We start from the raw sequence: 25,702 nt of genomic DNA on the forward strand, positions 1-25,702 counted from the left end.
AATTGCTATGCAAAGCTAAACAAAACTAAAGGAGGTTGTCTGGCTGACTGATTATAATTTACATCAATCATTACTTATTGAGAGTGTAAGGGTCAGCATCAGAAGCTACAGACATTTTAAAAAGATAAAAAGCACAAACACCCCTCTTAAGAAATTTACAATCACTATAAACAAATAATTTTAATACTAATACAAAGCAGAATAAAAATAGTATACTAGAAGAGTACCTGAATTATGAAATGCACTATATGGATATTAGTTAAAAGTATGCATGTAGGAATAAATGAATGAATGAATGAAAAGAGATGTTGAATACATCTGAGGTATATTTAAGTAAATCCTATGTAATCAATAGCTTAAGAAGAAGATATAAAAAGTTCTTGAAAGTTAATTAGAAATACACTAACGCTGTAGAGAAATGGATAAAAGGCATAAATACACAAGTCACAAAAGACAAAATACAAATGGTGAATAAACATAAGAAAAGGTAATCCACGCTAGTAATAAAAAAAAATAAAGCTAAAAGTAGATGTTTATTTCTCTAGAAAATTACCAAAGTTTTTTTTTAAGGACCAACTTAATGACCAATGTTGGTCATTGGCCTCACTGATGAGTGTCAGTGACCAACACTGAGGTCAAAGAGATGGATACTCTCCCACACTGCTGGAGGGACTGGGGAGTAAAGAATTTAACTTTACCCAGAGAAGTCTGTCCTTGACCCTTGCTTTATAAAAGGTAATCTCTAAACTCTTGGAATGTCATGCCTAATAGGAGTGTTTTTGTTTACCTGAGGGCCTTGGGACAGCTAGATAATAAAAATGTGATTTAGGGTGGGAGCTTTGAGTCACAAAGTGTCAGTTGACTTCCTGAGAGGCTGAAGACTGAGATCGGCCACACGGACTCCCTACATGATGGAACTCCAATAAAGACTCTGGGCATCAAGGCTCAGGTGAGCTTCCCTGCTTGGCAATACTCCATGCATATTGCCACATATCAATGCTGAGAAAGTAACGCTGTACTGACTCCACGGGGAGAGGACAACTGGAAGTTCAATGCTTGGTACTTTTCCTAGACTCTGCTCTATGTGTCTCTTCCCTTAGCTGATTTTAATCTGCATCTTTTCTCTGTAATAAACCATAACCACGAGTGTAACAGCATTCGGTGAGTTCTGAGCCATTCTAGTGAATTATCAAACCTTGATAGTGGTCTCAAGGACCCCCGAACACTGATGTTTGAGTCAGAAGCGAGGGTGGTCATATGAACTCTTCCCTCTAACATCATAGTTGGCTTAAATTTCACAGGACTAAAAACTGGTACACGTTTGGAAAGAAATTTGGCAGTATATTCCCAGAGACTTAAAGGTTTCATATTCTGACCCTTAAATTCAATTTTGAATTACGTAAGGTAAGAAAATAATAAAATATGTGGTGAAAAACATCTGTCAAAGTATATTGTGCAGTAACATAGAGGTGATAAAATGAGAGATTAAATGTCCAATGATAAACATATATATATTCCTTATGTTTGAATACTACGCAACCATTAAAAATCACGTCATTTTTGGGAAAAATACTGTGATGAAGTGTTACATAAAACGTTTGGAAGACAAATTGACTTTGATTTGATTCATGATACACCATTTACTAGCTATACTAGTCAAGATTCTTAACTTCTCTGAAAATATTTTCTTCATGTTTAAAATATAGATAAAAATATCCATCAGTATTTTTATGATGATTAAATTTAGTTGGTATGTGGTGAAGCTCTCAGTAAATTGCCTGGCACAAAACAGGCAATCTCATAAATGATAGCTATTATATTAGCATGATAATGTTATTTTTAAGATAAATTCACAATCATAAAGAAAGAAGCATAAGCATTATGAAATAATCACACATACACAACACTCAAATGGTGTAAATATTCTAATTGTTAGAAAAGTTAAATATATACATTTGTTTGTTCCCAAATGTAAGATTCTCTAACTTTTTTTAAGAATCCCCACACCCATAGTTTTAACCTCTAACTTCAGTTGGATATAGGCGGTTACTCCCATCAGTTTCATTGCTGCTAAAGCCATGATCCCTATTGCCTTTCAAAGTCTAGGTAAATATAATGTCAATAGGTATCAATGCCACCTAGCGGGAAGAGATTTGATTACTCCATTATGACTCAATTCAAGAGTTTTCCTCAACAGAGCAAAAGAAAGTGGGTATTTAGCAATATAAACTTTAATGACTTTTCTCTGCCTTACCTTGACAAAAACTACAAATTCTTTTGAAAGGTCTGCATAGCCTGCTGATGATTCATCAGCTCTTTTGCCATGACGATCAAAAATAACTGTGTGACCAGGAACCAGTGCTGACTCAAGAAGTACACAGCGGTTGGGCTGATAAAGCACCCGCAGCTCAGTGGAGACTCCACCACTAGCCTAAAAGCAAAAAAACGGAAAAGAAAACCTCTGAATTAGCAATAGAAAATATTTAAATTAAAAATATTCTGACATTATATGTATGCACAGGTCTACTCCACTCTACAGAACCCTTGAACTATCTATATAATCCCATGCTTTTGTAATTCAGTTGTTTTGATTCCCCCGCCTGATTTCTAGTGTCTTGCTCCAAGGACTTTCTTCTTCTGTTGATTTCTCAGAATCCATGGTAGGGTGTTGGGTAAAATAAAAATAACTCCAGTGGCAGGATAATTTAATGAGATGTTAATATGTATTTTATTATTGTTTATTTTTCATTTCTTCATTTGTATCTTCCCAACTCAAGACCATTTGGGACCAAAAGCTGAAATTAACAGACATGCATTACTTGGTTTTGCTTTCAAAAACTAAACAAATCAAGGAGCTTATCCTATAGGGAGACATTCCTGGTTCAGGGTACTGCTTGAGGTCTTATCCCATCTCTACTTAGTGCTCCAGGGAGGCATTCGGACCTGAAAAGGGAGGACTCATTGATGTCCCTTGAATGGCTTGACCCATGACACTAAGCTACCAACCTTGACAAAGTTCCCTTGTCTAAGTATGGCAGGTAAGCAACAGAGCTATTTGCCTTCTAGAAACCATCTGATGTTTGATGAGTCTATCAGTAGTGAATGGTGTAGACTGAAGCTAAGAGGGCTGTCACTAGATATTGTGAAACCCCATACCAGGTGAAATCTTGTGTATAACAAGATGAATCTCATAATAACTAAGATGGAATCTCTCACCAAACTAGTGGGACAGGGGCTTGAAGATAGATTTAACTTGATTTTAGAAAAATAAAGTAATGTGACATTTCATGAACTCCTAATTTAATTGAGTAAATTCCATACCCACTACATTCATATTATTAAGCACTTACTATGACCAGGACCTGTATTGAGCAGAATGTGTTATAAAGTACAGCAGAGGGTAACTTACTAAGTCTGGAGCAGAGGAGAAAAGACTTCATGGAGGAAGTTTGACCAATTAATCACTTAGCCTGAATTTCAGTCCTACAAATTACATTAAGGTTCTTTTTCAGTAATTATTATTTTCCCTTAAGTTAAATAATATTCTTTGAGTTAAAAATCATTACATAATATTATATAACATTATATGAGGAAGCTGTAGCATGAGAGCTGCAGTCAGATTGCCTTTGTTGAATTCCTGCTTTCACACTTACTAGCTATGTGACCTTGGACAACTCACTTAATCCTTCTATCCTCCAGGTTCTTCTTCTGTTAAACAAGGTAGTAATGGATTCTCTCACAGGGTAGATGTAAAGACTAAATGTTATAACACATATTAAGCACTTAGTGCATGACAATTATCCTATGCTGTCTCATTTTCAAAATAAGTAATCTCCGTATATTTTAAAAAGACAGCTTTATATATTAAAAGTTACTTTTGAAACCTAGACTAAGCAATACAAAGCATAATAATGTAAAATCATTGGTTTTTTTTCATAATAATATGGTCCCTGGAGGCACTTTTGAAAAGTCAGATTGTCTCCTTTTAGAGGCTCATTAAAATTTTGAATGTTATCAGAGAAGTTGTCTACTTTTTCTTGTCTAAATTCTATTTGCTGAAATTTAGGACTATTTATGCACTGGAATCTCAAAAATTAGTGAGATAAAACAGAATAATGAAAAACGTGAAAGCAAAAGCCAAAGGAAAATACAATTTGATCATCTTGTAAAAGTGCCTTATGCAAAAATATATATTATATATGGATACAATATTATTGATAGGTGGCAAAGAGAAAAATTGCTACATACCATGCCAGTGACAGAGCCATTGTCAAGAGCAAGAGAAAGATGCCTCATTTCATGACTTTGGAAAACACATATATTTCCTTTGTTGAAAACAACATCAAAGACACCTGGAAAACATTTTAAGTATTAGCAAGTCATTCATACCTTGAAAGCTTTTTTCTTATTCAATTATATATTGAAAATTTCTAATAACACATTTTATGATATCTCTCAGTTAAATGTTTTTAATTAGTCAAAAGGTAAAATGCCAGTAACCTTTGATTATCTACATGTTGCTTGGCAATTTGGTGGAATTTTCACGGAAAATCTCTAATCCCTTCCCATGCTAATCAGTAAGCCCCTGAGAAAATTCCCCCAAAATAACACCTGATGGAACTGTTTTGAGGAAAATAAATTATCCTAGTGTAAATCAACTTACTTCCACTGTATAGATCTCAGATACTTGCGTTAAAATAAAATAATGCATTATAAAGTAAATACATATGATTTTGGTATTAGTGACTGGTTTGTATGATGATGATGACAAAGATTATGCTGCCATATATTTGATTGTTTTTAGTTTTCAATATACTTTTATATACCATTTTATCTTAAAATGTAAGCTCCTTGAAGGCATGAATTTTTGTCTACTCTGTGGATAGCTATATACTAGTACTTAGAACAGTGCCTAGAACACAATAGATGCTCAAGAAATATTCTTTAGACAAGTTAATTAGATCCTCATAGCCTATGAAACAGCCTATGAAACACAGACACACACACAGACACACACACACACACACACACACACACACTTATCCCTATTTTGCAAATGAAGGAACAAACTTAGAGAGGTAAGGGACTTTCCCAAGATCCCTGCCTAATCATAGAATGGAAATAGAAGCCAGGACTTCAAATCTTAGCCCAGCGCTCTTTGCATTACCAATAATCCTTCCTTTAGTACTTAAAACCAACAGATTTTCAGGAAGCCACTCTTGTAACAACAATAAATGAAGACCATTTTTCCTTTTACAACAATAAATGAAGACCATTTTTCCTTGTGATTCTCAAACAGTGAACAGTCAAGCCAGATATAAAAGAATACATATTGTATCCTTTATTTTATATAGAGCACAAAAATAGGCAAAACTACTCTAGAGTCTTAGGAATCAAGGTAGTGGTTGTCTTTGGGGGAGAGTGACTGAAAAGGGGCATGAGATTGCTTCTGGAGTACTGGTAATGTTCTATTTCTTGATCTGGGTTCTAGTTACATGAGTGTGTTCAGTTTGTGAAAATTCGTAATACAATGTGTGTATTTTTTCCGCATATGTATAATATTTAAGGGGTTCAGAGTATGCCACCTCAAAATATGCTACTCTGGCATAAGGATTATTTTGAGCTGAAAACAACTGAGAAAAAAACACAGGACGATTCTTTACCCTCCTCCTATCTGTCTGAAAGCAGAACATAAATTCCTCTTGTGAAGGTATCTCCTAACCCCACTTCTAGAGCAGGAAGGGGTAACAATCTTATCATGAAGGCAAGGTAGCACCGAGACAGAGTCTACACAAACAAATCTCTCTAATTGGCCCTTATCTACCATTAGTTTCTCCATATAGTTGCCTTCCCACAATGTGCTGCCCCTAGAAGCTCCAAGTCCTTCTCCTCTGTCTTGTCACTTCTCTAATCTAAGAGTAGAGGAAAAAGGTCTTCTGTTCCTCTCCTGCAATATATTTGGGAATAAAACAATTTTTAAAATAGCTGATTCCTTGAGCCATGACTTATTTCATTTCCTAATGAGTTGCTGAGGTTTATCTGTGTGTTATGTGTGTGTGCATATACATACATATACATAATATAAAATAAATATTTATGTAATATAAAATATGTATTGTATATTATATAATGTCTATAAAATGATGTCATGGTAACAAAGTTAGATTTTCTAAAATGAACCAATCTTTCCTTTCTCACTGTTGTCAACATAGCCCATTTTGTATTAACTCAAAACTTTAAGCCTAGTCAATATATAACAAATGAAGGAGGATTATGGTAGTTATTGGGTAATTTAGGTTCCCCAAACCTCAATTTTTAATAAGGAATTATTCACATATTTGCTTGAATTATCCACCTTATTGTATGTGTATATTCATCTAGAGTTAAATGCAGTTAATCAATTCTCCCTTTACATTTTTATTCCAATTAACTACATGGGCAAATGCTTTTAATTAAGAACAAGGTCTGATGCAGAGGTTAACCGTACTACTCCAAATTTTAAAAGGATTTCACTTATATTTAAATGATCTTATATTCATTTAAAGTCATATTTCGAAAAGTGAAAGACTTGTATATTAGTTCAACAGACCACTCCAAATGGAAAGCTTTCTTCCTAATTAATCTCTAATTTACTTTTGTCTACCTAATAAAATTCATCTTAATGGTTAAAAATTAAGGATCTTCATAAAATTAAACCATGTTGATGAGCACGTACAAATAATCCTGGAGATTATGGGGGCAAGGGGTGTTATTGAAATAAAGAAAAAACCAAGAAATAGGAATTTTGACTTTGATTCTGACATTGTCTCATTAGATAATCTTGGGCAAATCACTTTGCATCAATTTATCTCAGTTTCCTTATGAATAAAATCAGCCCAAGAATTCTTAAAGGACTGTTGTTCAGATGATTAATTGTGTGACCTAATGAGTTAATGTGGAAGAATTTGTATACTAGAGGAGTGTTACTGAAAATGTGCTAAGAATAATTTTCATTGTTTAATTCAACCTTCTCTTTGACCTAAAGATTCCATAAATACCAGAATCTAAATCCATAAAACTATAAAGCCATTATTTTTACAGTTTTTTGGTAAAGACTCAATAACTAAAATCATAAAATTACATATATTTTGTCATAAAAATTTCTTTTTTTAAAGTTTATCAATAATATCAAATATAAGTTCTATAAAGGGATGGCAATTCATCTGTTTATTCATTGCTGTTAGTCCTATGCCTAAGACATTATCTCATCCACAGCAAGCATTTTATAAATGTTTGTTGAATAAATGAACTCCTACTGCTGAGAAAAAAATTAACCGTTCCTATTTTGAGAAATTTAACTCAATACAGAATGTCCTTGGATTTGGAAGCTTAATACAGTGAGTTTTAATTAAAAATTATATATTAGGAACAGAATCTTTTCCAGTAAAATTATAATCAAATCACTGTGATAAATGAGATCTTCAGGAAATTTAATCTTTTCAACAGAGGAAAAATACACTCTTGTAGAAGATCTCTAAAATACTTTCATGGGCCTCTGGAGTTCCATGGAGCACAGTTTAGAGAAAAAAAATGGTAAGGAAAAAGAGCACTACAATGTGAATGAAGGGATTAAAATTACTTAAACTTGTGAACAATCACTAGCCACAGAAACATTATCTAAGCAGATACCCCTGAAAATACAGCAGCCATTAATCCCCCTCTATTGGAAGCGCAAAAGAACCTTCTATGCTTTCTCATGGAAGCCCTAAAATTCCCTCCCTCTCCCCTCCTTCTTTTGTTAAGTTGGTATATAAACCTGTACCTCTGGCTATTCATTGTGTAACTCATTACTGAATCGTCCTGCATATATGTGTGGCATGCACAGGTAAATAAACCTTGTCTTTCCCATTAATCTGTCTATTGTCAGTTAATTCGTGGGCTCCCAACCATTGGAACACAAGATGGTAGAGGAAAAGTTTTCCTCTCAACATAAATCTGGATGTATGATTTCTAGTTCTGGCTTTGCAATAAAGAGTTCAATCATCCAATCAACTACTGTTTATTGAGCCCCTACAATGTGCAAGGAATATTTTCAGTTGTAACCTAGACAAAAATTCTAAATGTTCTTATCTCTAAAACATTATTATCTTTAAAAATAAGAGGCAAGTCTACATGATCTTAAAGGTCTTGGTTAATGCTAGCATCTGTTGGATCTAGTCACACTAATTTCACCAAAACAAATTCTAATTGGCCAAATCCAACAGGAGCATTTCAGTCCTTATTTCACTTTGCCTGTCTACTACATTTGAAGGTGTCTGCAGACACCTTTTGAAACTCCACAGTCTCCCACCTCACTAACCTTCTCAGTTTCCTACTTCATTCTCTGTTGTCATCTTCATGCATAGGGTTCCTAGGGTTCTGTCCTCAAGTGATTAACTTTCTCGCTCTTCACAGGCTCCCTGGGAAGATTATTTTAATAATCCATAAATTGAGAAATCCAAAATCAATATCTCCACCACTCATCTCTCCCTCAACATCAGCTCATATATGTAATTTACTGTTAAACATAAACAACTGGCTATCTTACAGGCACCTCAAACTTAGTATGGACAAGCTAGAGCTCATAATTTTCCATGTAGTCCCAGTTTCCAAATCTACTCCTTCTAAATCTTTCTGCATTTCCTACCTCCATTGGTGACCCCATCAATAACTTAATCACCCAAGCCAGAAACCTGAGGGTAACCCTTTCCCTTAATATACCTTTACCAATAAATCACCAAGTCCTGCCAATTTTAATTCCTAGAAATTCTTCAAATCATCCTCTCTTCTCTATCAATACTCCCACTCAAGTACTTTAGGTCCTCATCATCTTCTGATTGACATATTATGAGAGCCTCCTAACTGGTGTCTCTTTCTCAAATCTTCCTGCACAACCCTCAAATCTGGCCTCCACTTAGCTGCCAAAGTATTTCTACACTTCTTCAAATCCATGAATGGCTATCTCGTACTCACAGGACAGAATAAAAGAAGTTGCCTTCAGACATACACTAGCCCTTCTCTCCCAGATCCTTTTGTAGGGGGCACAGAGCAATCATGGAAGAATTAAAGTTTAACTTATCAAATGCAGAAGACAGCTTTTGATTACTAGCAGACCAATTTTAACACAAGATATGGTTGTAGTGGTGGGGTAAAGTGTTTAAAACATGTCTCTAGAGTAAAACATCAGGTTAAATAATCCCTGTTGCAACCACAGGCAGTACAACACTTGAAACTAATGTTGGATCTATTGTTAGATTCTGAGTTGAGAAATCCAGCAATTCATGATAGAAAATAAGCCTGATTTGCTGAAGACTGGTAAAGGTGTTAGTCTTTCCACTATATACCAGCTCAGATAGAATTAAAGGAGGTCATAGAGAAAAGTGAGCAGCCATACCCCCTACAATGAAAGTGTTATTTCCAAGACACCCAGAGTCCTCTTCTTCCTTTACATTTCCTTTCCCTGATCTTTCAGAATTCAGAGACTGAAGTTCACTGTCAAGAAGGCTGAATAAGACAACATCCAATCTAGACCACATCCTTTTCCAATCTAAAACATAGGAGGTCCCTCAAAATACTCTCATGATGTAGAGGGTGAGGCCAATGGCTCCTTGATTTCAGAGAAGTATATAGGACATGGTAAGAACTGGGGCAGAAGACAAAGTGACCAATGTATAGCTAGTGCTATACACTCTAAATAATGAACTTTTTTTCAAACCCTTTATTAGGACTTAGTACCAGGCAACCAGACAGAGAAATAATTATAGCTAATAACCATCATATATTCACCAGAAATAGGGCTTAAAACTCTGTAGATCAACTATTAACAATGATCTAAGAGAGGAATTTTATTAGTACCCAAGCAGGTAGGTAAGGAGACCAAAGACAATCCAAAGAGGTGGCAAGTTCTGGGAAAGGCTAAAATTTTTATTCCCAGGGAAGTAGAGAATAACCAGCACAAGAACCTTTCTTTTTTAAGTTGCAGCATGAAGGGAAAGGGGCATTACCCTCTTTGACATACCATGTAAATTATTTAATAAAAAAACAATGAAACAATTCAGAAAATTTTGTCTTCAAAGTCTAAAGAAGATTCAAGAAGCTATATTTCATATGAAACAATTCTCATAAAATTCCCACTTAATTGAAACTGAAACTAGAAATTACTAAGGTTGCATCAGAGGTACAGTGACTGTATAATTTATTGTCCAACCAGGACACTTTCGAGATTAAAAAGGGTGCTGTTCTAATGGAAAACTGAGACACAAATAAAAGCAGGCAACCTATGGTGTATGGTCCTTTAACTTAAGTTATGCTTTATACAAGAAAAAGACATTAGCTTTACATTTTAAAATTAGAGAATAAGTGTGAGTTTATATTTCAGGTTTATATAAAAGTTGAAAGTGTGTATTTTTTATTCCTTCTACTTTAATGACAAGTGTAATGAAGGATGGCTGAGAAGATGGCAGCATAGGAGGACTCTGAACTCACCTCCTCCCACAGACACACAAATTTATAAATACCTTTGGAACAATTACCCCTGAGAGAGAACTGGAAACTGGATAAAAGAATCCCCACACAAGGGACAGTGCTGACTGAGGTAGAAGAGGCAGAAACACCTTTCTGGAGAGGAAAAAGCCACATTCTAACCATGGCGCTTCATGGCCAGGAGCAATCTTAATGTACAAAGCTTTTCCTGGAGGAGCAGGGGATCTGAGCAGGAGAGCTTTGCCACAATAAGCAGCTTTTGAACTTGGCACAACTAAGACAAGTGGCATAATATTTGGCTTTGCTGGCTATTAAAAACAACAGGAAGTATCCACAGAAAAGCTATCAAACATATGAGGAAGAAAAGCCTGCTCTTAAAGGGCCCATGCACAAATTCCCCTGATCTGAAAAGCCACATAAAATCACAAGAAAGAAGAGTGCACAGTCCTTTGGTGAAAAAGACTTACTTAATAGGCTCTGAGCACATGTCAGAGAGGCAGGAGGTGGCTGAGCCTACCTCCCCAGGGACTGAGACATTGACGGCAGCCATTGTTGTAACCTAGTACAGATGTGCTGACACAGACGCTGGCAGATGTCATTGGAGTTCTTCCCCTGGCCTGGTAGTGCAAGGGTTTGCCCCACCAACTAGAGCACTGATTTAATACAGCTTAGCCAGGGCAGGCAGCCTGCCCTCTGGACTGGTCCCAAGCACCAGCAAGCCCTTGGGCAACTTGTGGGCCTGCAAAGGTGGGGTGTGTGAGACATCTGCAGTGGGGTGAGAGGGTCTGCCTCTGCAGGGCAGGGCATGTGTGAGGGGCAGGCCTGCATGGGCAGAGTGTGTGGGGCCTCTAAGCAGGGTGAGTGGGTTTGCTACAGTGGTGGGGGGATGCACACAGAGCAGGACAGCATCAACGGGTGTGTGGGCCTGCGGGTGGTGGGGCTTGTCAGCTGCAGCAGACTGTGCTTCTCAAACAGCCACATAGGGGTTCCACTCCACCTTCAAAAGCCTGAAACAATTGTTGTACTGCCATGCCTGGGGCCAGCCCCACCCAGCTGCAACCTCCTGAGAGAGTTGACAACAGCCTCACAGGCCAGAGGCATATAAACACCTGTGAGCCCTTGAGCCTAGCAACCAGCCACGCTGGGAGACTACTCATTTAGCAGCAAAACTGCAGCAGGAATGTGTTATTATACCTTGCGGCCAACAGTGCTGGGGCTCCCCATGCCCAATTAAGTGACTGAAGGCAACCAGCAGCTGCACACAGCTGAGACTTACAACCCACCAGCCAGAGGGATAGCCTAGCCTCCCTGTGCACCTGCAGTAAGAACCACCCCAACGCAACAGGACACATGTAGCCCACACAGGTGACACCCCTGGAACATTTGGAACTGGTGATGAGAGGGAAGCAAACTGCTTGGCCTCAGAAGGCATCTCTTATATAGGACACTTCTCCAAGATCAGGAGACATAGCTGATCTAGCTAAAACATAGATATAAGTACAGAGAAATACACAAAATGAGGAGACAAAGGAATATTTTCCACAATAAGGGAACAGGACAAATCCTCAGAAAAACAACTAAATGAAACAGAGATAAACAATCTACCTAACAGAGTACAAATGAATAGTCATAAGGATGCTCACTGATCTTGGGAGAATAGATGAATACAGCCAGAACTTCAACAAAGAATAGGAAAATATAAAAAAGAACCAATCAGAACTGAGGAATACAATAATGGAAATAAAAAATTCACTGGAGGGACTCAACAGCAGAGTAGATGTTACAGAAGAACAGATCAGTGAGCTGGATAAAAGAATAGAGGTAATCACCTAAGCTGAACAGAAAAAAGAAAAAAGAATTAAAAAGAACAAGGACAGTCTAAGGGACCTCTGGGACAACATCAAGCACACTAACATCTGGATTATGGGTGTCCCAGAAGGAGAAGAGAGAGACAAAGGGGTAAAGAATCTACTTGAAGAAATAACAGCTGAAAACTTTCCTAACCTAAGGAAGGAAGCAGACATCCAAGTACAGGAAGCTTAGAGAGCACCAAACAAGATAAACCCAAAGAGGCCCACATTGAGACACATTATAATTAAAATGTCAAGAATTAGAGATAAACAGAATCCTAAAAGCCACAAGAGAAAGGCAAAAGTTATATACAAAGGAAACCCCATAAGACTATCAGCTAACTTCTCAGCAGAAATCTTACAGGCTAGAAGGGACTGGCACGATATACTTAAAGTGCTGAAAAGAAAAATCCTACAGCCAAGAATACTCTACCTGGCAAGGTTATCATTCAGAATGGAAGGAGAGATAAACTGTTTTCCAGACAGGCAAAAACTAAAGGAGTTTATCACCAATAAAGCAGCCTTGCAAAAAATGTTAAAGGGACTTATTTAAGTGGGAAAGAGAAGATCACAAATAGGAATAAGAAAATTATTTACAAAATAAAATAAAATCACTGATAAAGGCAAATATACAGTAAAGATACCAGATTGACCACCTATAAAGTTAATATGAAGGTCAAAAGACAAAAGTACTAAAATTATCTATTTCCATGATAAGAAGTTAACAGGTAAATACACAAAAAAGAGGTTAAATATGATATAAAATGTGGGAGGAGGGGACTAAAAGAGTAGAGCTTTTAGCAAGAGATCAAACTTAAGAGACCATCAACTTAATACAAATTGCTATTTATGTAGGTTATTATATATGAACCTCATGGTAATCACAAATCAGAAACCTACAATAAAAACACACAAAATTAAGAGAAAGGAACCCAAACATAATACTAAAGAAAGCCACCAAACCACAAGGGAAGAGAACAAGAGAAGAAGAAAGGAACAGAGAAGAACTACTAAAACACCTAGAAAAAAAGTAAAAAAAAATGGCAGTAAGTACATACTTGTCAATAACTACTTTAAATGTCAATGGACTAAATGCTCCAATCAAAAGACAATGAGAGGCTGATTAGATTAAAAAAAAAAAAACCTATATATATGCTGCATACAAGAGAAACACTTCAGACCTAAAGACACTCACAAACTGAAAGTGAAGGGATTGAAAAAGATACTCCATGCAAATGGCAATGAAAAGAAAGCTGGAGTACCAACACTTACATCACACAAAATAGACTTTAAAACTAAAACTATAACAAGAGACAAAGACGGGCACTACATAATGATAAAGGGAACAATCCAAGAGGAGGATATATGCACCCAATATAGGAGCACCTAAATATATAAATTGATTATTAACAAACATAAAAAGAAAGATAGACAGTAACACAGAAATAGTAGGGGACTTTAACACTCCACTTACACCAATGGATAGATCACCCAAACAGAAGATCAATAAGGAAACACTGGCCTTAAATGACACACTAGACCAGATGGACTTAGTAGACATCTACAGAACATTCCATCCAAAAACCACACGATACACATTCTTTTCGAATGCACGTGGAACATTCTCTAGGATAGATCACATATTAGGCCACAAAACAAGTCTCAATAAATTTAAGAAGACTGAAATAATACCAAGCATCTTTTCTGACCACCACAGTGTGAAACTAGAAATCAACTATGGGAAGAAAATTGGAAAAGCCACAAATATGTGGAGATTAAACAAAATGCTACTGAACAATGATCAGGTCAAAGGAAAAATCAAAGGAGAAATAAAAAAATACCTAGAGACAAATGAAAATGAAAATACAACATGCCAAAATTTATGGGATACAGCAAGTGTGGTTCTAAGAGGGAAGTTTATGGCAATACAGGCCTATCTCAACAAACAAGAAAAATCTCAAATAAACAATCTAACAGTGCACCTAATGGAATTGGAAAAAGAAGAACAAACAAAGCCCCAAATCAGCAGAAGGAAGGAAATAATAAAATCAGAGCAGAAATAAATGAAATAGAGATTTAAAAAATTAGAAATCAATGAAATGAAGAGCTGGTTCTTTGAAAAGATAAACAAAATTGACAAACCTTTAGCAAGACACACCAAGAAGAAAAGAGAGAAGGATCAAATAAATAAAATCAGAAGTTAAAGAAGAGAAATTACAATGGGCACCATAGAAATACAAAGCATTATAGGAGAATATGACAAAAAGCTATATGCCAACACATTGGATAATCTAGAAGAAATGGATAAATTCTTAGAATCATACAACCTTCCAAAACTGAATCAAGAAAAAAATAGAGAATTTGAATAGACCAATCACCAGTAAGGACATGAAAACAGTAATCAAAAATCTCCCCAAAAATAAAAGTCCAGGACCAGACAGCTTCTCTCATGAATTCCACCAAACACTCAAAGAAGACTTAATACCTAGTCTTCTCAAACTCTTCTAAAAAATTGAAGAGGAGGGGAAGCTTCTAACTCATTCTACGAGGCCAACATTACCCTGATACCAAAACCAGACAAGGACAACACAAAAAAAGAAAATTATAGGCCAATATCACTGATGAACGTCGATGCAAAAATCCTCCACAAAATACTAGCAAATAGAATACAAGAATACATTAAAAAGATCATACACCATGATCAAGTGGGATTTATACCAGGGATGCAGAGATGGTTCAACATCCACAAATCAATCAATGTGATACACCACATTAACAAAATGAAGAATAAAAATCACATGATCATCTCAACAGATACAGAGAAAGCATTTGACAAGATACACGATCCATTTATGATAAAAACTCTGAATATAAAGCGTATAGAAGGAAAGCACCTCTACATAATAAAGGCCATATATGACAAACCCACAGCTAATATTATACTCAATGGAGTAAATATTAACACTCAATGGAGTAAAACTGAAAGCTATCCCTTTAACAACAGGAACCAGATAAGGATGCCCACTTTCACCACTCTTATTTAACATGGTATTGGAAGTCCTAACCAGAGAAATCAGGCAAGAAAAAGAAATAAAAGGGATCCAAATTGGAAAGGAAGAAGTGAAACCATGACTATTTGCACATGACATGATTTTATATATGGAAAACCCTAAAGAACCCACCAAAAAACTATTAGAAACAATAAATGAATACAGTAAAGCTGCAGGATACAAAATCAACATACAAAAACCAGTTGCATTTCTATACACTAACAATGAAGTAGCATAAAGAGAAATTAAGAAAACAATCCCATTTATAATGGCTACAAAAAGAATAAAATACCTAGGAATAAATTTAACCAAGGAGGTGAAAGACCTGTACACTGAAAACTATAGAATATTGTTGAAAGAAACTAAAGAAGACACAAGGAAATGGAAAGATATTCCATGCTCTTGAATTGGAAGAATTAACATAGTTAAAATGTCTATACTTCCTAAAGCAATCTACAGGTTCAACACAATCCTTATCAATGTTCCAATGACATTCTTCACAGAAATAGAACAAAGAATCCTAAAATTTATATGGAACAACAAAAGACCCTGAATAGCCAAAGAAATCCTGAGAAAAAAGAAGAAAGCTGGAGGTATTACACTCCCTGATTGCAAAATATACTACAAAGCTATAGAAATCACAACAGCATGATACTGGCACAAAAACAGACACACAGATCAATGGAACAGAATTGAAAGCCCAGAAATAAAACCACACATCTATGGACAGCTAATTTTTGACAAGGGAGTCAAGAACATACAATGGAAAAAGGAAAGTCTCTTCAATAAATGTTGCTGGAAAAACTGGACAGCCACATGCAAAAGAATGAAAGTAGACCATTATCTTATATCATACACAAAAATTAACTCAAAATGGATTAAAAACTTGAATGTATGACCTGAAACCATAAAACTTCTAGAAAAAAACATAGGCAGTATGCTTTTTCACATCGGTCTTAATAGCATATTTTCAAATACCATGTCTGTCCAGGCAAGGGAAACAAAAGAAAAAATAAACAAATGGGAGTACATAAAACTAAAAAGCTTCTGCACAACAAAGGAAACCATCAACAAAATGAAAAGACAACCTAACAATTGGGAGAAGATATTTGCAAGCCATATATCTGATAAGGGGTTAATATCTAAAATATATAAAGAACTTATGCACCTCAATAACAAAAAAAAACAAACAACACAATTAAAAAATGGGCAAAAGATCTGAACAGACATTTTTCTACAGAAGATATACAGATGGCCAATAGGCACATGAAAAGATGTTCAACGTCACTAATTATTAGGTAAATGCAAACCAAAAATATGAGATATCACCTCACTCCCATCAGAATGGCTATAATTAACAAGACAAAAAATAACAGGTGTTAGAGATGATGTGGAAAAAAGGAACTCTCATACACTGCTGGTAGGAATTAGAGCAGGTGCAGCCGCTTTGGAAAACAGTACCGAGATTCCTCAAAAAATTAAGAATAGAACTACTACATGATCCAGCTATTCCACTGCTGGGCATTTATCCAAAGAACACGAAAACACAAATGCATAAAGATATATGCACCCCCATGGCCAGTCCTATGGTGTAATGGTAAAGTTTAATGTGTTCTGCTTCAGCAGCCTTTGTTCATGGGTTCAAATCCCTGGCATGGACCACACCACTGTCAGCCATGCTGTGGTGGCAACCCACATATAAAAAGTAGAGGAGGATTGGCATAGATGTTAGCTCAGGGCTAGTCTTCCTCAGCAAACAAAAAAGAAGAAGAAGAAAAGAAAAGATACGTGCACCTCTATGTGCATTGCAGCATTATTCACAATAGCCAAGATATGGAAACAGCCTAAGCATCCAACAAGAGACGAATGGATAAAGAAGATATGGTATATATGTACAATGGTATATTACTCAGCTATAAAAAAAGATGAAATCTTGCCATTTGCGACAACATGGATGGACCTTGAGGGTATTATGCTAAGTGAAATAAGTCAGATGGAGAAAGTCAAATACAGTATGATCTCACTCATAAATAGAAGATAAAAACGACAACAACAACAACAACAAAGAACCACATAGAGACAGAGATTGGATTGGTGGTTACCAGAGGGGAAGGAGGTAAGTGAAAGGGTGAAAGGGGTGACTGGGCACACATGTATGGTGATGGATGGTAATTAGTCTTTGAGAGGTGAAGATGGTGTAGTCTACACAGAAACTGAAATATAATGATGTACACCTGAAGTTTATATAATGTTATAAACCAATGTTACATCAATTAAAAAAATAAATAAAAGTAGACAAGCTAAGGGGAAAAAAAAGAAAAAAAGTGTAATGAATCTAAGATACTCGTGCACCACTGATGAGAGTGTAAATTGATATAACTCTTCTGGAAAGAGATGAGACAACATGTACAAAGTGCCTTAAAATCCTCTTTCTGGGGCTGGCCCAGTGGTGTAGTGGTAAGTTCGCATGCTTTGCTTCGGTGGCCCAGGGTTTGCAGGTTCGGATCCTGGGAGTGGACCTACACATCACTTATCAAGTCATGCTGTGGCAGGTGTCCCACGTATAAAAGTCGAGGAAGATGGCACAGATGTTAACCCAGGGCCAATCTTCCTCAGGAAAAGAGGAAGATTGGCAAAGATGTTAGCTCAGGGCTAATCCTCCTCACAAGAAAAAAAAATCCTCTTTACATTTAACCTAGTAATTCTATTTTTCAGGAATCTTTATTAAGAAAATAATCAGATATAACAGAAACATCAGAGATAACAGAACAAGTAGGTATGTTTATCAAAACAGGGAATGTCATATCCATGTGGCAAATTTATACAGTACATTATATATAATTTTAATGCTTTTGAGAATATTTGATGCCATGGAAAAATATTCATGTAATAATACTAAGTAGCAAAATTAAACCTCTATGTTGAATACTCTTTGGCAATTGTGTATTTAAAATTATATATATATAATATAATATTTGATAATATTTATTATATTTTACATAATGCTATATATTTGTATATTTGTATACATGCAAGACTACAAAGAAATGAACCAAATTCACTGGTTATTAGTAGGTAATAGACTTATAGGCAATTTAAATTTTCATATTTATGCTTTAAATGTATTTCTCAAATATTTTATGAGTATTATTAATTTTTCATAATTAGGGGAAAAAGTTATACCAAATATCAAATAAATAAAAATGAAAAATCATTAAAAAAGGAATACAAGAGGACAACAAGAACGAAATACTTCAAAACAGTCAGAAAACAATAAGATGGCATTAGTAAGTCCTTACCTATCAATAATTACTTCAAAAAAATGCCACAAAGAAAATAATGTCATTATATAATGATAAAAGGGTCAATTCATCAAGAGAATTTAACAATTATAAATATATATATATGTGCACCCAACATCAGAGCAACTAAATATATCAAGCAAATACTAACATTTGAAGAGAGAAATAGACAACAATACAATAATGGTAGGAGACTTGGATACCCCACTTTCAACAATGGATAGATCATCCAGAAAAAAATCAATAAGGAAATAGGGGCCAGCCCGGTGGCACAAGCGGTTAAGTGCACGTGCTCCGCTGTGGCAGCCCAGGGTTCACCAGTTCGGATCCCAGGCGCACACCGATGCACTGCTTGTTGAGCCATGCTGTGGTGGCGTCCCATATAAAGTAGAGGAAGATGGGCATGGACGTTAACTCAGGGCCAATCTTTCTCAGCAAAAAGAGGAGGATTGGTATCAGATGTTAGCTCAGGGCTGATGTTCCTCACACACACACAAAAAAGATCAATAAGGAAATATTGGACTTGAATTATATTTAAGACCAAATGGTTCTAACAGACATATACAGAACATTCCATCCATCAGCAACAGAACACACATTTTTCTCAATTGCACATGGAACATTCTCCAGGATGGGTCATATCTTAGGTCACAAAACAAGTCTTAGTGAATTTAAAAGGATTGAAATCATACCAATATCTTCTCCAATGGCAATGGAATGAAACCAGAAATCAAACAGAAATAAAACTGCAAAATTCATGAATATGTGAAAATTAAATAACACACTCCTTAACAACCAATGGGTGAAAAGAGAAATCAAAAGGGAAATTAAAACATATCTTGAAACAAATGAAAATGGAAACACAGCATACCAAAACTTATGGGATGCAGCAAAAGCAGTTCTAAGAGGAAAGTTCATAGTGATAAATACCTACATGAAGAAAAAAGAAATATCTCAAATAAACAACCTAACTTTATACCTCAAAAAACTAGAAAAACAAGAACTAAGCCTAAAGTTGTCAGAAGGAAGGAGAAAACAAAGATTAGAGCAGAAATAAATGAAATAGAGAACAAAAAACAATAGAAAAGAACAACAAAACTAAGAGTTGGTTTTTTGAAAAGATAAAAAAAATTAACAAATCTTTGGCTAGACTAACCAAGAAAGAAGAGAAAAGATTCAAATAAATAAAATTATAAATGAAAGAGGAGACATTACAATTGAAACCACAGAAATACAAAGAATCATAAGAGACTACTATGAACAATTATACACCAACAAATTGAAAAACCTAGAAGAAATGGATAAAGTCCTGGAAACATACACTGTACCAAGACTGAATCATGAAGAAATAGACAATCTGAACAGATCAACAACAAGTAAGGGAATTGAATCAGTAATCAAGAACCTCTGAAAAAACAAAAGCCCAGGACCAGATGGCATCACAGGTAAAATCTAACAAACATTTAAAAAAAGATTTATAGCCAATCCTTCCCAAACTCTTCCAAAAAACTGAAGAGGAGGGAACACTCCTAAACTCATTTTATTAGGCCAGCATTACCCTGATACCAAAGCCAGACAAGGACCTGAATAGAAATAGACAAGGATAAGAATAGCAAACTACAGGCCAACGTCCCTGATGAATATAAATGCAAATATTCTGAACAAAATACTAGCAAACCAAATCTAAAAGCACATTAAGAGGATCATACATCATGATCAAGTGGGATTTATGCCTGAGATGCAATGATGGTTCAAAATACTCAAATCAATAAATGTGATACACTACATTAATAGAATGAAAGACAAAAATCATGTGATTATTTCCATAGATGCAGAAAAAGCATTTGACAAAATTTAAAATCCTTTCATGAAAAAACTCTCAACAAAGTGGGTATAGAAGAAACACACCTTAACATAATAAAGGCTATATAAGAAAAGCTCACAGCTAACATCATTCTCAACGATGAAAGATTGAAAGCTTTTCCTCTAAGATCAGGAAGAATACAGGGTGCCAACTATCACCATTCCTATTCAACATAGTAATGGAAGTCCTAGCCTGAGAAATTAGGCAAGAAAAAGAAATAAAAAGCTTCTGAATTAAAAAGAAAGAAGTAAAGTTGTCTCTCTTTCCAGATGATATGATCTTATATAGAGAAAATCCTAAAGTCTCTATCAAAAATTGTTAGAAGTAATAAAGAAATTCAGTAAAGTTGAAAGATACAAAATCAACATACAAAAAAATCAGTTGAGTTTCTATACACTAACAGTGAACTGTCTGAAAAAGAAATAAAGAAAACAATCCTATGTATAATAGCATCTAAAACAAGAAAATACTTAGGAATAAATTTAATCAAGAAAGTGAAAGATCTATACATCAAAAACTATAAGCCTTTGATGAAATAAATTGAAGACGACACAAATAAGTGGAAAGATATCCTGTGTTCATGAATCAGAAGAGTTAATATTGTTAAAATGCCCTTACTACCCAAAGCCATCTATAGATTCAACACAATCCCTATCAAAATTCCAATGGTATTTTTCACAGAAATAGAAAAAACAATACTAAAATTTGTATAGAACCACAAAAGATCCTGAATAGCCAAAGTAATCTTGAGAAAGAACAAAGAACAAAGTAACCTTGAGAAAGAAAATCACAGTTCCTTATTTTAAACTATACTACAAACCTATAGTAATCAAAACGGTATGGCACCGGCATTAAAACAGACACACAAATCAATGGAAAAGAATAGAGAGCCAGGAAATAAACCCATGCATATACAGTGAAGTAATATTTGAAAATGGGGAAGCACAGTCTCTTCAACAAATGGTGCTGGAAAACTGAATATCCACATGCAAAAGAACAAAACTGGACCCCAAGCTTACATCAGTCACAAAAATTAACTTGAAATGGATTAAGGACTTAAACATAAGCCCTGAAACCACAAAAATCCTTGAAGAACACTAGGAAAATAGCTCCTGGACATTGGTCTTGGCAATTATTATTTGGATATGACACCAAAGGCACATGCAGCAAAAGCAATAATCAACAAATGGGACTACATCAAACTAAAAAAGCTTCTGCACAGCAAAGGAAACAATCAACAAAATGAAAAGGCAACCTACCAAATGGGAGAAAATATTTGCAAACCATATATCTGATGAGAGGTTTATTTCCAAAATATACAAGCAACTCATACAACTCAATAGGAAAAATCAATCCGAATAAAAAATGGGCAAAGCACTTGAACAGATATTTTTCCAAAGAAGACATACAAATGGCTAACAAGTTTATGAAAAGGTGCTCAACATCACTAGTCATCAGGGAAATGGAAATCACAACCTCAATGAGATATCACATCACACCTGTTAGAATGGCTATTATCAAAAAGACAAGAGATAACAAATGCTGGCAAGAATATGGAGGAAAGAGAACCCTGGTGCACTGTTGGTGGGGAGGTAAATTGGTATAGCCACTACACAAACACTATGGAGCTTCCTGAAAAAGTTAAAAATAGAGCTACCATATGATCCAACAATACCACTTCTGTGTATATATCCAAAGGATATGAAATCATTATCTTGAAGAAATACCTGCACTCCCATGTTCACTGCAACACTGTTCATAATAGCCAGGAAATGGAAACAACCTAAGTGTATTGACAGATGAAAGGACAAGAAATAGGATATATAGGTATAGGTATTGATCATAGATATTGATATAGAGATATATATGATATTATTCAACCACAAAAAAGAAGGAAATCCTGCCATTTGTGACAACATAGATGGACCTTGAGGACATTATGCTAAGTGAGGTAAGTCAGACAGAGAAAGTTGAACACTGTATGATCTCACTTATATGTGGAATCCAAAAAAAAAAAAAGGTGAACTCAGAAATAGAGAGTAGAATGGTGATTGCTAGCGCTGAGAAGTAGGGGAAATGAGGTAGTTCTAACAAACTTCCAGTTATAAGATGAATGAGTTCTGAGGATCTAATACACAGCATAGTGACTATAATTAACAATACTGTATTATATACTTGAAAGTTGCAAAGAGATTAGATCTTAAATGTTCTCACAACAAAAAAAAATTGTAATTATATGAAGTAATGGATGTGTTAACTAACCTTATTGTGGTACTCATTTTGCAATATATATGCTTACCAAATCATCACATTGTATACCTAAACTTACACAATGTTATAAGTCAATTATATTCCAATGAATCTGAGGTATAAAAAGAATAAAATCAAAAGTTGAAAATACTCCCCCTGGCCCTCCAAAATAGAAAGACCAATCTCATTGGAATGTAAACTCTAAGCAGGCACTGATTTTATCTGTTTTGATTGCTGTAATACATCCAGCATCTAGACTAGCATCTGGCACATTAAGTACTTACATATGTGTGTATTTGTGTGCATTTAATGAATCTCTCCTGTGAATAGGATTTATAATTTCTAAAAAAGAAATATTAAAGTAACAAATTAACTCTAAATCCAATACGAAAAATTGTATTATGAACCCACTAGATGCCAAACAGACATGTAGTAACATTTAACATTTTTTAAATTTTTAAATCATTTTTAATAAGGTTCATAGTAAAATTAGAAATAGATTACTTTATTATCACTCTAAAGGACACATTTAAATATCAATAACCACATCATATATAACGTAAGGGGGAATCTTTCCCCATGCCAACTCTCATGCTCCTTTCCATTGCACACCAGGGAATAGAGGGCAACTCTTTGGTGACTTTGAAATGAGCTAAGTATTCCAGCTTAGGCTCTTTCTATCCCCAGGGGGCCACCTTTACAGAAGGTCTTTTCTGTCATGCTCTCTGTCACTGGTAAGGGGCAGCCCCTGTAGGGGAGCCTGTGGTTGCCCAACACTGCCTATGCTTGGGTAGGTAATTTTGTCTCATTCTGGAGAGAGTTAGCAAGTACTTTGAGCTCAGATATTCCCAGTATCCCCACTTGACTCCATCAGTAATAAAGCTGAGATTTTGATTTCCATTTGTCCGTGTTCTGCATCTTACTTCTTAATTGATTTTGTACACAGGCAGGGAAGAAAGTAGTATTATTTATCAACTCCTCTTCAAATATCCAACTCAATAAACAATAAAGACATCCCATTAAAATTAATTACAAAATCAGAATGCCAATATTATCAACATTATATCACCTTCTTAAGGATGTTTGTGCCAGTGGAAAAGTGCTTGAAATCAAAATAATAGATATAACTACTGGGAAGGAGTATAAAAATTTATTATATTTGTAAAACCTCAAAAAGCTCTTTAAATTAATTAGAGTGGGGTAAAGTGGTAAGATTCAAGATAAATATGTATCTAGACCAGTGCCTGACATACAGTAGGCACTTAATAAATACTGAATAAATAAAACACATAAAAACTATAGACTTCTATATATTTATATATATGTCAGATTTATAATGGAAAAGGGTTTATTACAATAGCAACCAAAAGCCTCAGAATAACACTAACAAGACAATGTAGTACCTATGTGAAGGGATAAAAATTTAAAATAATATATATTTTATATCTATATATCTATATCCATATATAGATATATATAAAGTCCTGAATGAATAGATATAGGACAAATTCCTAAAGGAAAAGGCTGAATGCTGTGAAGACACCAATTCCTTCCAAGTTAATATATAGATTTAATGTAATTTTAACAAAATTTCCTTCAGGATTTCTTTTGGAATAATGAAATAATTTAGTCAATTTTTAAAAAAGCATAAATATTATCTCTGTGATAAATATTTTGTGCTGTAGTTTAAGTATTAAAATCCTAAGTCACTGTCTGAAATTTCAAAGCTCTTCTCACCCTCTGCTCAGGTGCAGCTGCTAAAAACTACTTGGAAGGGACAGGAGCATGGTCTGCTTTCTCTCTTGTGGCTTCCCTGTCTCTTTCACCTTCACCCACCAGGTGAGGGTAGTAGTTGATTCATTGCTCACTTTGTTACCAATTTCACCTCACTCTGGTGGGACTCCAAGTCACATTCGGAGGAGCTCCAAGGAGGTGCTCGAGGGTGGCCCTTGTACCTACAATCTGTCCCTTCCTCAGAGGGTTCTTTTCTGTTCCGTGTCACAGATTTGAACGAAACCAAAGCTGAGCATTCAACAGTACAAGCTTTTATTCAATGGCAGAAGAATGGAGAAATGGGAACTATTTCATAAATCAACTGCTCAGCTCTTGGGGCGAGTAAGCAGCTGTTATAAGGGGTCGAGGTAATGAAGGGGAGGAATATTCATAGTTTTTGGGGAACAGGGAAGACTTTTTGGGGGAAGGAAGGTGCCACCTCTTTTCTTTCCTTAGTCATATCCTGCCGTTGCCATGGCAATTGTAAACTATCATGGTGCTGGTGGGTGTGTTATGTAGCATGGTAATGTATTACAATGAGCATATAATGAGCTGCAGGGTCTATGTGGTCAAGTCAGTGCCATGTTGCCTTTAACCAGTTTTAACTGGTTTTGACTACATGCCTCAGCCATCTCCTCCTTCCTCTCTTTGTCGTTTCCTGTAAGCTAAACAGAAAGTGTTAGGCTTGTTCTGAGCAGGGTTGTGTTAATGTCTTATGGGGCGAGGGGCCAGGGTAACAATGTGAGTTACCATGGAGGCAAAACCGCAGGCCCTCCTCTGTTAGTCACTGCCATTTCTCCATCCAACAATGCATAAGTCAAAATAGCAGCTCATGCATGTGTCGCACTAGATTAGCGTTCTTGTAATACCATCAACAGCCTCCTGATATTGGGGAATACTATCAAGACAAGGCCTTTTTGCACTAGGCAGTCATTTAGGGTGGCCAGATGGTACCTGCTTACATCTTCTATCTGTGCCTGGTATAAAATCACTGGAAACTCAGGAATCCACAACTCAGATTCAAGAGGAATTAGGGGCTCATCAATCTCAGACCACTCCTAATTTGTTATGCCTCCCTGTAGTCCTTCCCTATGATCTAGTGTCTCTAGGTCC

At 35.6% G+C, this 25,702-nt stretch overlaps 1 protein-coding gene across 1 annotated transcript in view; it reads right to left on the reverse strand.

Moving 5' to 3' along the window:
- Positions 1 to 25,702, reverse strand: part of RP1 (RP1 axonemal microtubule associated) — a 280,695-nt gene that overhangs the window by 164,196 nt on the left and 90,797 nt on the right. Inside the window, exons 12-13 of the mRNA XM_014791537.2 lie at positions 4,249 to 4,352; positions 2,255 to 2,431 (exon numbers count right to left, since the gene is read on the reverse strand). Coding sequence (XP_014647023.2) covers positions 2,255 to 2,431; positions 4,249 to 4,352 — 281 coding nt within the window. The remainder of the gene's footprint in view (positions 1 to 2,254; positions 2,432 to 4,248; positions 4,353 to 25,702) is intronic.

The sequence above is a fragment of the Ceratotherium simum genome, chromosome 31 (assembly GCF_057802395.1).
Source record: "Ceratotherium simum simum isolate JZ-2026a chromosome 31, ASM5780239v1, whole genome shotgun sequence".
Taxonomy (NCBI): domain Eukaryota; kingdom Metazoa; phylum Chordata; class Mammalia; order Perissodactyla; family Rhinocerotidae; genus Ceratotherium; species Ceratotherium simum.